Source organism: Pavona decussata, unplaced genomic scaffold (assembly GCF_977016875.1).
Source record: "Pavona decussata unplaced genomic scaffold, jaPavDecu1.1 SCAFFOLD_127, whole genome shotgun sequence".
NCBI classification, from domain to species: domain Eukaryota; kingdom Metazoa; phylum Cnidaria; class Anthozoa; order Scleractinia; family Agariciidae; genus Pavona; species Pavona decussata.
Window position 1 is genome coordinate 735,518 of NW_028145541.1, and position 12,815 is coordinate 748,332.

The following is a 12,815-nucleotide window of genomic DNA, read 5'->3' on the forward strand; positions in this document are numbered from 1 at the left end:
ACGTCTTCTCGTTGAATATCTAAAATTAACGCCCCGATTACCCTGGCAACGAAAATTTTTTTTGAGGTATGTCCAGGAGTTAACGTGGCGACATCGAAAGAAACTTGGTTTAGGATCGGGATAGGCCTGATGAAACTATAACACTTGCAAAGTTATTTCTTAATTTAATTTTAACGATATGGCGGCTATAACAAAAAAATCAGTTTAATTTCTCCGGACAACCGAGGTGGAAATGTAATTTAGGATCTTGGTAACCATGAAATTTGTAAATAATGTTAAGATCAAAATGCAAAATTGACAAAAATTAAAAAAAAATCGACGATGAAAATGTGATAAAGAATACTTTTTGTGAAAGTCGAACAAAAAATTTTCAGGTGCGTTCAAACAAGATTAAAGATTTTTTAAAACTTTTGATATGGTAAAACAAATTTTGTGTGCTTTAATTTGAGGTGGGTGGCAATGTTACATTTGGCTAACTCCTTATTGCCACAAGGTCTAAAAGCCTAAGTTTTATAAACATGACCTTTTGCTGAATTCCTAAGTAAATACGGTGTGGTCTTAAGCCCTGTTTAAATGGAGGGAGAAAGATCCTAGAACTTGGAAAGTCCTAGAAAGCGAAACAACTTTTCGTTTGGTTTACATGCAGGAATTTCGGTTGGGGTGGTTGCCAAGTGGAAAAGGAAAAGAAGAAAAATCGTCGGCCTTTAAAAGCTGAACGGTAGGTCGCCGCCATGTTTGTTTTTAGTCTCTAGTACTAGATCTTTCGAGCGAGCATGGACAATAGGAAACATGGGCTTCGACTAAATAAATATTACATTTATCTCAAATATAGATGAATTACTCATAATGAAGCAGTCTTTAGTCTTTTCTGGTCGTTTTTCCCCATTTATTTCTTGTAGATTAACAAGTACCAACGCGCCGTTTGACTCAGAACAAATTTAGCCTGCATAACAAATTCGTCAGCATTCGTTACGGTCTTGGTAACCGTGCCGTGTTATTGAAATCCCAGGCGCGGGCGCTAAGCGCTCCAGCGTTTAAGCGTTAATGCTCGCGCGCTTATCGTCCGCGCCTGGGGTTTCAATAACACGGGACGACCAAGACTTAAAGTGCTACTACGATCAAAACTTCATGTCACGTATGAAACAAAAATACGTTCTTTACAGCTTATCCGATGTGGCTGTACTTGTCTTGGTCACTGAAATGAAGTTTGGGCCCCGTAAATTGAAAATATTGAGCCTTGAAAACTGGTGTTTTCGAGTCCGCCATTATGAATTTATGTTCCAGTGAGCCCGCGGTATGAAAGTGATTGGAGTTGCGGTATTTTTATTCAAACCTATTGTGTTTTTGTCGTGACGTAATACTCTCAACTCGCTGATCGAGCGAGTACTGTAGTCCTCCTTCTGGCGACGAATTTCAGAGCTGTTTTGACCACAGAAAGCTCTCCTGGATCGTCTTCGCATGATATAGGCAAAGGAAATTAAGAAGTCCTGACTCTGTAGAGCTAGTTCCGTCTGAAGAAGAGGCAGCCGAATAAGTTCAGCAGCTAGCGCTTTTGCTACAAGAGAAGGAAGAGCAGACTTTGCTGAGTCGTTCATCTCTCGGGTAAGATATTAGAGATAGAGATTGATATTTAGATGTGTTATTTGCTGTATTAACAAAACAGGCAAGCTTTAAAAGTGTAGTGCCTGAGAATCCTCAACAATTCCTCTTGACTACTAGCCAGTTCATTCCCCGGAGGGAGGCTACCGGAGACTCAGTTGAATTGAAATCGAAGTCAAGTTTAGGTTTTTAGCTTTGCTTTCGAAAGTTTGCCTTGGTGTTAAATTAGAGTGCACAGTTAAGTTTCGGTTCCGAGTAAGCTTACTGTTTTTGCACTTTTTTACCATGGTAAAAGAATATATATTGTAGTGAAAAGCTCTGTACAATGGCTTGAATTTAAGCTGATCGTTCCCTTGTAATTGATGCTAAGTTTCCTCTTGGTTCAATATTTTCTCAGGTGCAAATGTTCAAATTGCTCCCTTGAGCGACTTACCAAGCCTGGAGAGTGCTGGTGCTGCATGGACATCGTTGTATCCAGATTTGAATAAGTACAGTAATCAATAAACAAATAAATTTGCAAGGCAACAACAATTTGCAATGATTTGTTTTCTTCCCTTGCACCATCACGAACAATGTAATAGTATTAACAGTCTTTTCTGTGTTCATATATTTTTTTTTTAAGGTGGCTCACATCAGGTTAAACACCACTGCACTGGATGCTTTAATGCACTGAAGAAATGACTAGGTTTATAAATGAAAGTTTATTAAGGCATGCTTTCTGGTAACAAGCATCCACCTAGGCAAATGAGGGGAGGAAAAGTAGGAATTTTGCAAATATACATTGAAAACAATATTCTTGGGAGTTAAAGTTTGTGATTCAGGTATTAATTGAAATTTTTTTGCTTATTCTAATGAAGGGTCAAACCAACCTCACAACAAACATCCTTTGTCCTACATGTCTAAGGGCAAACCCCCAAGCAAGTGTTGATGAGTCTGATACACTGTTGCTGTGGTAACAGTTCTCGTTACTTTCACTTTTGGTGCGGTGAGAGATGGGCAAATGCATGCTACCAAAATGAAGCAAAGTTGAGACTGTTGTGAGCCACCTTTGATTTTTTTCTCAAGGTTGTTCTTCTTGATCAGTGTTTATTCTTAGAAAATGTAGATTCAATTTCATTTGTACAACAACAAATTTATTGGTGAAACAAGATTCTGGCACTCTTTTTCAAATGAACATAAAAATAAAATTATTAATGTACTGCAGACAATGAACCATAAACCTCATTCCAAAATGGCTACCATATTAATATTGAGAATGATGATTATTCAAGAAAGTGACACAGGCATACTCCGAAAAAAGAAATCCGAGTGCTCGGATTTCTTTTTTCGGAGTATGCCTGCGTCACTTTCTTGAATAATCATCATTCTCATTCATTCACCAGGCTGGAAATATACCATCACATTTCTTTCATATTAATATTGTTTATATTCAAATTAGTATTTATTTAAAACCACACCAAAAGAGAAAACATTTGAGTTCTGGTTGCTATACATGGCTCAGGAATGTCTGTGCTTCAGCTCCCTATTAGCAGGGAGCAGGGGGTGGGGAGGGGGGGAGGTGGAGTGTCATGAAAGAATAAGCAGTGAAAACAGAGGGTCAAATAAATTTATGCTCTTGCAATCATGACAGGGAGAGCGAGTTATATACAAAAGACAAAATAAAATTTGTTAATTTAAGTCATTATTTAACAAAAGAAAGACAAGTATTAAGTATTAAAATATTAATGTAAAGGAAATGTGTAGCATAATGGAGTTATATGATGCCAATGGGCTCTATAGATGATTTGAATTATGTTGGGGCAAAATGGTTCCAGTAAGTAACTTACAGTTTGCCTCCATTCTTGTTTTCTTTTTCTGGTATTTGAGCTACATTGTATTACCTGTTCAGGGGGAGGGTCATGAAATTTCATTTGCATCGCTATGGAGGGTCACATCGTTTTCATTGCTCAATTTAAAATCTCCACCTCACTCCCCCCCCCCTCCCCACTAATTTCTGACCATTCCCTAAAACAGAAGCCTATGTAATGGAAAGAGTTACAATGAGGAGGCATGATGAATGAAAAGAAAACAGTTCTTTTATTGATTCTATTTGTCAACTGGTGGTTGATGACAAAAGATCAAGAAAAGCCCTTGGGAAAGGTCAGTGCTCTTCAACTGCTAGTTTAAGGAGGAGCACTGGCCTTTTCTTGGCTGTCCACATTTTTCACGTGTTGTGCTCTGCAAGGCTTGTTTTGGCCTGTATTTAATAGTAAGAGCTGGGTTTTGACGTTGTTGCAACTCAGTGTCTGAAAAATAAATCAAAATTTAAAATGCATTACCAATTGAATCTAATCGATAAGAAACAACTTAATGTGAGGTTTTCTTAAAACCTTTCTTAAACCAAAAATTCAAACTATTTCTTCAAGAAAATCACTTAAAAGAAAGAAGGAACCCTTTTGTAAACGCCAAAGACCACCTTATCGAAAGCTGAGTGAAAATGGATAATTAAAGTGGTTTTCTTCGCGTTTGTTTGCACAGTTTTTGCCACAAGCTTTTGCACAAGCAAAGTAAACACAAGCTTACTCTTATCGCACTGAGATGTTTTGGAAATGCTTCGGAGGGAAAAGCTAGTTCCGGGAGCTAGTTGCACTAACATTATTTACTCGTTCAATCAAAGTTTAGTACTTTAGAAACGCAATATAAAATGTGTATAAAAATTTGTGACTGCTATTTGTATGGGTGCTGAACAAGGTATCGAGGAATCACCAAAGATAAAAAACAATATTCACACATTTCGCCCACTTTACATAAGCTTACCTTTTGCCGCTCCTTCCCCTTCGGAGATTTTTTTCAGGTTCACGATCTCCTGATCGCTTACCCTTTTCAAAAGATCAGGTTTAATTTGTGTTCACTGACTTGGGTGGAATGCCCAAGTGTCCCTCGAACTAAACTGAGAAAATAGCAAAACGTGCAAGACAACAAACTGGACCCACACATCTCTCGTTCTGTCGGCCGGACTCGCATGCAGCGCAATTCCTGCCGCTCGATTAGAGCAGTTGTTATACCACTGAACAACACAGCGACTTCCCGCCATTGAAAGAACGAAACATTTTTCGAAAACGTGTTCGAAACCGTATGAGAAGTTAGCCTCGTAGGGCTCGCCTGGGCTTCGAGTTGAGAGTCTGACGTCACTTGTTTTTCCCGGGTGACCCGGCCTCTGTTGTCATTGGACACCATCTGCCTTTGGTAACCAGGCCGCAGGAACATGGCGGATGAAAATTCGTGAAGTTTGAGCGCAAAAAAATCGCACTTTCCTTCATCTTATGAGGATATAACTTGGAGATCATGTACTTTAGGACATAAACTACCAATCAACCGCAAATAAAAGGTATTCGAAAATTTGATCGTAGTAGCACTTTAACGAATGCATGCTGGCGATATAGAATGTTAGTTTATTTGAAATAAATGTAATATTTATTTAGTCAAAACCCATGTTTCCTACAGCCCATGAACTAATCAAATTTTCCTTGTATTTTGTCAGCATTTTTAACTTGTTTCTTTGCCTAGGGATCTCGGCGTGTCGTAAAACTCCCTTGGAAATCATTTTTAATTGCAAATTATTTGCAGTTAAAACTTATTCTCAAGGGAGTTTTACAACACGCCGAGATCCCTAGGGACATAAGCGAGTGAATAATGCCCACTTCGAAATTTGGTCATTTTTGGACGAGAAACAAATTTTCTTTTAAAAGCTTCCAATCGATTCAGTGTGTCCGAAAAGGTCCCCTGAGACACTTTTTAGGCCTCCCAAGGGACCAGGGACACTGCAGGGACTAAGAAATAGCCCACAAAAGATCAAGTCAGGGTGAGAGTTGAATAAAAAATTCTTTGTCGGGGCGTTATTTGCACTTAAAAATGATTCCCAAGGGAGTTTTACGACACGCCGAGATCCCTAGGGACAAATACCAGTGAAAAAAGCCCACTTCAAAATTTGGCCATTTTTCACCAGAAACCATGGATTTACCCCTTGGAAGAAAGTCTATTTTTGGACGAAATACAAATATTCTTTTAAAAGCTTCCAATCGAATCAGTATGTCCAAAAAGGTCCCCTGAGACAGTTTTTAGGACTCCCACGGGACCAGGGACTAAGAAATAGCCCACAAAAGATCAAGTCAGGGTGAGAGTTAAACAGCAAATTCTTTGTCAGGGCGTTATTAGCACTTAAAAATGATTCCCAAGGGAGTTTTACGACACGCCGAGATCCCTAGGGACATTAACAAGTGAAAAATGCCCTCTTCAAATTTGGTCATTTTTGGCCAAAAACCATGGACTTACCCCTTGGAAAAAAGTCTATTTTTGGACGAAATACAAATATTCTTTTAAAAGCTTCCAATCGAATCAGTGTGTGTGTAAACGTCCCCTGCGACACTTTTTAGGCCTCTCAAGGGACCAGGGACTAAGAAATAGCGCACAAAAGATCAAGTCAGGGTGAGAGTTAAACAAAACATTCTTTGTCAGGGCGTTATTTGCACTTAAAAATGATTCCCAAGGGAGTTTTACGACACGCCGAGATCTCTAAACAAGTGAAAAATGCCCTCTTCAAAATTTGGTCATTTTTGGCCAAAAACCATGGAATTACCCCTTGGAAAAAAGTCGATTTTTGGATGAAATACAAATATTCTTTTAAAAGATTCCAATCAAATCAGTGTGTCCAAAATCGTTCCCTGAGACAGTTGTTAGGCCTCCCAAGGGACCAGAGACAAAGAAATAGCTTAAAAACGATCAAGTCAGGGTGAGAGTTAAACAGAAAATTCTTTGTCAGGGCGTTATTTGCACTTAAAAATGATTCGCAAGGGAGTTTTACGACACGCTGAGATCCCTAGTGACATAAGCAAGTGAAAAATGCCCACTTCAAAATTTGGTCATTTTTGGTCAAAAACCATGGACTTACCCCTTGGAAAAAAAAAAGTATATTTTTGGAAGAAATACAAATATTCTTTTAAAAGCTTCCAATCGAATCTGTATGTCCGAAAAGGTCCCCTGAGACAGTTTTTAGGCCTCCCAAGGGACCAGCGACTGAGAAGTAGCCCATAAAAGAACAAGTCAGGGTGAGACACATTCTTTGTCAAGGCGTTATTTGCACTTAAAAATGATTCCCAAGGGGTTTTTAACGACACGCCGAGATCTCTAGGGACATAAACAAGTGAAAAATGCCCACTTCAAAATTTGGTCATTTTTGGCCAAAAACCATGTAATTACCCCTTGAAAAAAAGTCGATTTTTGGACGAAATACAAATATTCTTTTAAAAGCTTCCAATCGAATCAGTGTGTCCAAACACGTCGCCTGAGACATTTTTTTGGCCTCTCACGGGACCAGGGACAAAAGGATTGCCCACAAAAGGTCAAGTCAGGGTGAAAGTTAAAAAAAAAAAACTTGTTTGTCAGGGCGTTATTTGCACTTAAAAATGATTCCCAAGGGAGTTTTACGACACGTCGAGATCCCTAGGGACATAAACAAGTGAAAAATGCCCTCTTCAAAATTTGGTCATTTTTGGCCAAAAACCATGGACTTACCCCTTGGAAAAAAGTCGATTTTTGGACGAAATACAAATATTCTTTTAAAAAATTCCAATAATGAGGTTCAAAGCAACTTTGAAATTTATTGAAAATACATTGAAGAAAACACTATTGAACAAATGGATAAGGGGGTTGGTTTCCAAAGAAACTGTGGTGCTGCGTCGGTTGGGAGTAGAAACGAATGTTTGGTTTATCAACAGAGTTGATAACTGAAGGGAAATTGGCCACTGTAAAGCGATTCCAGTGCTGACGCACTCCAATCTCTTTACTATTGAACAAACTTGGTTATCTAAGATGTGTTTCCCTTCCCTTGTGCACGCAAAATGACCATTTTAGTTAGCTTAATGTTCTACCTTATTTATGTGTAAAAAAGCAGCAACACTTGAAGGCCCCGTTAGTTTGGCTGCTGCACACAGTCATTGTACGTAAGTAACTACATTTGGTTTTGTCATCTTCAAATGTTTTATTTTACCATCTTGGTTCTCCGAGAATAAAACCCCGCTTGCCCTGAAAAAGTTCTGGAAAGTTTTTCCTTCTCGGTGACAAATTATGCTACAACAACAAGACGTTGCGTGTGTGTAAATACGAAGAAACGTTTACAGAAGTTTGAGATTCTTACATGTTTTTGCAACAATATTTCTTCGCTGGCAGCGGGCTTTCGTCCTTGTTGGCCTTTTCTGACATACAAAATCATCCGCGTCTGTTGCCGGAATCAGTGGATTTTTTTTTTCCTGTTAAGTTACTTTAATAACAATGGTTACTAAAATTATTCGAAAATTTCCTAATTCCTAAGAGTTTGTTATCTTCGTCGCGTTGGTTGCGTTTTCTTTTTGTTCTTAAAAGGGTCTTCCAGCTGAGCCTGTATTTGGTCAGCGGAAACTCCCTGTATCATCTGAGGTACTTGTTGAAGAACTGGAATGACCTGTAATAGAAACAAGTTGGTGATCGGTTTACATTTTTTTCAGTTTACAGTTAGACTGAAAAGTAGACTTGTGTATGCCATGAAAGCGGTAAAGTTATATGCCCACAGTGAAAAATAAAAATTCTGTCCTTTTAAGATGACAGACTTGTTTATTTATACAATGTCAACAACTAGGGGAAAAACGAGGCAACGCTCACGTCAAAGTGAATTATCATCTAAGCCTAAGGAAGGGCGCTTATTGGGTCGTGGTCAAAGAGCTTATTTTACTATTTTAACAAATCTACGGCAGTTTTCTATGGTCTATACTCTTATAGACCATAAAATGACGCCATAAAATGTTCAACATGCAAGTGGAACCACGAGCCGCAGGGGAGTGGATTCACTGCCGTTACATCTGACGTCATTTTTATTGTCTGTACTCTTATAGACAATAGGGAGCTTAAGCAGCGACGACGGCAACGGCAACAAAAACGTCACCTGAAAATATAACTTTATTTCATTTGTGCTACTTCGCGATTATTTCAACTCGCTCAACTTCTACAGAAACGGCAAACTATCCAGGAACCAAATTGGTAGGAGTGGCGTTCAAGTTAAGAAAGAAATTGAAAAATTCACCGTCGTATGCTCACGCTCTCCAAAAAACCTAGAATTTGGTCATTTCACGTTGTTGTTCGGCAGAGGACAGCAAAGAAATGTACCAAAATGTAAAACGCACGTGCAGAGCGATTGTTTTTGCTCATTAAACCTATTGTTTTGTGGCGTTGTCGTTGTCATTGCTTAAGCTCCCTAATAACTACAAGCCAATCAGCACACGGGAATTTTTTACAGTTATTGTAAAGTAAAGAGAATACTTGAATAAAATACGAATATACAAGAACTAGAACGAGAAGAATACAGTGTAGATTCTTTAAAAACTGGATGAAGGGAACGGAAACTCAAAATGCATGATTTCCTACACAAGCGGCCTCACTTTGATTCACTCCAATCAGAGATCTCTCCAAACAGAGAATATAATTTGAACTTGCATAAGAGGAGCGCTTTAGCTTATTTATAAAGATACTCTTGAAGAAGAGTGTTTATAGGAAGGAGGGCGCTAAATGAAAGTACCAGAGTAGTTATCTACCAATCACAACGATGCAAAGAGCTTAATGAGCCAATCAGAATTCGAAGCAAATACATGGGAAAACGCGTGCTAGCAAATGAGGCTTAGTTTTGGTTTTGTTTCCCATTAATAGAAAAAGAGGCGTGAGTTTTGCAAACTAATTACTGAGCGTATCAAGGTTACCCTATACCTTCAGAGGTGTCTCGCGTTTAAGCGATGTAGTGCGTCCAGTTTAAACTGTAGATATCTAAACCCCCATATCAAATTAAAGCTTATAGAGCTGGCTATTAAACTATACCAAGAATTTTGAAATAAAATGAATTGTCGAATTTTTCACGACCTCTAAATGCGAGCGTCCGAATCACCTTTCTAAAGCTACAAGTCAAAGCGAATTTTGTTTTTCGCTAATTTAATTTGCTACTCAGTTTCCGGACCCAAAGCGCTAAAAAAATGTGTCTGCGTTTTGCCATATTCAATCGCAATGAAAAGTTATTGAGCATTTTCGAAATAGGATGAAAAAAATGTGGAGTGATCATACAAAAATCGCTCTCGAAGAAAAAATATTTCGAAAGAAAAAATTTGCAGACAAGTTTTTTTTTATATGTTAAAGTAGCTACTGTTCAAATTTGAAGGCCAGCAAACAAATTCCTTTTGAGTTTTAGCTCTTTGAAGTGGCTCTTCCAAGTGAAAAAATTGATTCGAGAAAACAGCGCTGAAAATTCGACAATTCATTTTATTTCAAAATTCTTGGTTTAATTTGATAGCCAGCTCCAGAAGCTTTAATTTGATATAAGGGTTCAGGTATCTACAGTTTAAACCGGACGCTCTACATCCCTTGGACGCGAGACACCTCTGAAGGTACAGGGTAACCTTAAAGCAAAACCATGTATGTAAATTACTATTGGCGAGTTAACAATAGGCCATTTTCGAGTTGCTTTGAACCTCATTATGAAAGCGAGGCTAAGTACAAAGCTTTTCATAAGAAAATAAGTTTTGTTTCCATAAGAAAGAAAACTAATTTTGATAACACTGCTAAATGTTTCACATGAAAATTAGTTTTGTTTGCAAATGAATGAAAACTAATTTTCATAAAAGTGCAAAGCTTTTCATATGAAAATTAGTTTTGTTTGCAAATGAATGAAAACTAATTTTCATAAGAGTGCAAAGCTCTTCATTTGAAAATTAGTTTTGTTTCCAAATGAATGAAACCTAATTTTCATAAGATTACAAAGCTCTTCATATGAAAATTAGTTTTGTTTGCGTATGAATGAAATGTTATTTTCATAATAAAAACTTTGCACTTAGCCTCGCTTTCATAATGAGGTTCAAAGCAACTCGGAAATGCCCCATTATATTTACGCAACAAAAAATGCCGATGGAAGGGAGGCTCGCTGATTAGCTCTGGCCTGCAAATTGTGAAACAAACATAACAAAATCATAACACAATACCTTGTTGTGGTTCACAGCTAAAAGAATGAGCAGGATTAACAACGGCAACGTCAGAAATGATCCTTGGGTGGGTTCTTGTTCAAGTTTACGTGGCTGGGGAAAAAAGACATCAATTATTACATTTATACCTTTGTCTTAGAGATTAAAACCTTGCGTCACTGAATTTGGTTTAACTTTGATAGTGTCTGCTCTACTAAAGGTGACCTACGGATAAAGCCATTACAAGTCCCGGCTAACAGATGATGCACATTACCGAACATGTGACCACTCAAATAAAAGCTATCAAACAGTGTTGTATATGGTGCCGGACAACGTGGTTCTACCTTTTCTACCTAAATACTACACACTTAATGTATGATCCCGAAGGAAACAGTTAGTTTTGTTATCCCGAGAGTCGTCGAGGGAAACCTTAAGACTCGAGGGAATACAAAACTAACTAGTTTTCCGAGGGACCATACATCAAATGCTTTGTTATATATTTAGACTTTCCCTTCAACAATCACAGCAAAACAAACAAACAAACAAACAACTGAGAGGGCAACAACTGCGGAATTGTATCCCGGTCGGGATACATTTGTATTTGATCAGGGGCACGTGACCAAGAATCAACCACTCACAGTGCTCGTTTAGCTGAGTGAAAGTCTAGGTATATAACAATTGTAGTTGTATGGTATATGGTGCTGTTTAGTACTTCAATGTGATTCTATAAACTGTTCAGTTTCTGCATAAAACGTGTGACCATTCAAATAAAAGCTACTATTAGAGCAGTGCTTTCCTGTGGGACTATTTACTGTGCTGCACAAGGTGGTTTTAACGTTCGAGTCTGTTGGTGAAATCCTAAAGTGTGACCATTCAAATGAAAGCTACCAAGCAGTACTTCCTGTCGTGCTACTTATTTCGCAGTACAAGGTGGTTCTAACTTTTGAGTCTGTGTGAAATCCTAATATAGTGTGACCATTCAAATGAAAGCTACTAAGCAGTATTTTCCTGTGGTGTTGTTTATTGTGCTGTATAAGGTGGTTCTAACGTTTTAGTCTGTCAAGAAAATCCTAATACGTGTGATTGTTCAAATGGAAGTTGTTCGGCAAGACTATCATGTACCACGAACCACGCATTAGTAAAAGTAGTAGAAGTCACATAACAGAACAATGTGAACGGTAAATTCTCTGCTCACCTGTGGATCAAAATTGAACGAGACATGAGCTCTAACTCCTGTAGCAGTGACAGTAGATTCAGGCCGAGTGTAATGGTAATTTACGGTGGACAGTGACGACACCAAGCGAACCACGTACACCTGAGCGTCATTAGGGACGGGAGGGAACTGGAAATAGCTGGACACACCCACAGGAGTGGTAAATACAGGGCTGTCGGGATTGTTCTCTGGGGACAAGGTCACCTGGATAGTCAAAAAACATTGACAATTTTACAGATTTACAGTGAAAAATTAACAAAATGATAGTGGATGGTTCTTTCTTTTAAATCTTGTTTGATTTCGCCCCCTTGTACAATCTAGAAACATGAAGCATTTCATGTAGCCACAATATAAAAAAAGGTGAAATAAATAGGCCATTTCCGAGTTGCTTTCAACCTCATTATGCTAATAAAAACTAATTTTCACACGAAAAGCTTTGCACTTAGCCTCGAAACAACTCGGAAATGGCCTATTTGGCACAAGTGATGACCATAAAGGAAAATTCTTGAGGCGTGTAGTCCCTCTTAAGGTTCGCATAGATAGCCGGGAAACTGAATTTTCACATTAACAATTCAGTCATCCAATTTTATAATCAATGGTGACCATAGCTGAGAAGTTGTACCATCCAAATTAATGTTCGAAGTTTGAAATGAATAACGAAATACATTAACTTAAAAAGTGATACGCGGTTTACAACCGCTGTAAGCTAGAGACATAACCAAACTTACCTTGAGAGTTGAGAGAAACTGACTGTCCGTAACTACATTTCCTGTGATCTCAATTTGATTGACATGGCGGAAAGCTATCATGTTGACATTTTGAAGGTCGGAACCCGATATCTGTTATAAAGAAGAAAGAAAACTCCTCAACTTATTGATAATTCATGATGGAAAACAAACAGAAATCGAAGTTTAGAATCAAAAGAATATTTGAATTGAGCTAACTCGCCTAATGAAATACAAACAAAAGAATATTAAAATGGACGCCATTTTGGCATA

General features: G+C 38.1%; 1 protein-coding gene across 1 annotated transcript in view; it reads right to left on the minus strand.

Moving 5' to 3' along the window:
* Positions 1–7,210: 7,210 nt before the first annotated feature.
* The window catches only part of LOC146469068 (BOS complex subunit NOMO3-like), a 34,274-nt gene continuing 28,669 nt past the window's right edge, over positions 7,211–12,815 (minus strand). The window contains exons 35-38 of the mRNA XM_085123718.1: positions 12,546–12,656; positions 11,800–12,021; positions 10,626–10,718; positions 7,211–8,074 (exon numbers count right to left, since the gene is read on the minus strand). Coding sequence (XP_084979844.1) covers positions 7,952–8,074; positions 10,626–10,718; positions 11,800–12,021; positions 12,546–12,656 — 549 coding nt within the window. The 3' untranslated portion in view covers positions 7,211–7,951. The remainder of the gene's footprint in view (positions 8,075–10,625; positions 10,719–11,799; positions 12,022–12,545; positions 12,657–12,815) is intronic.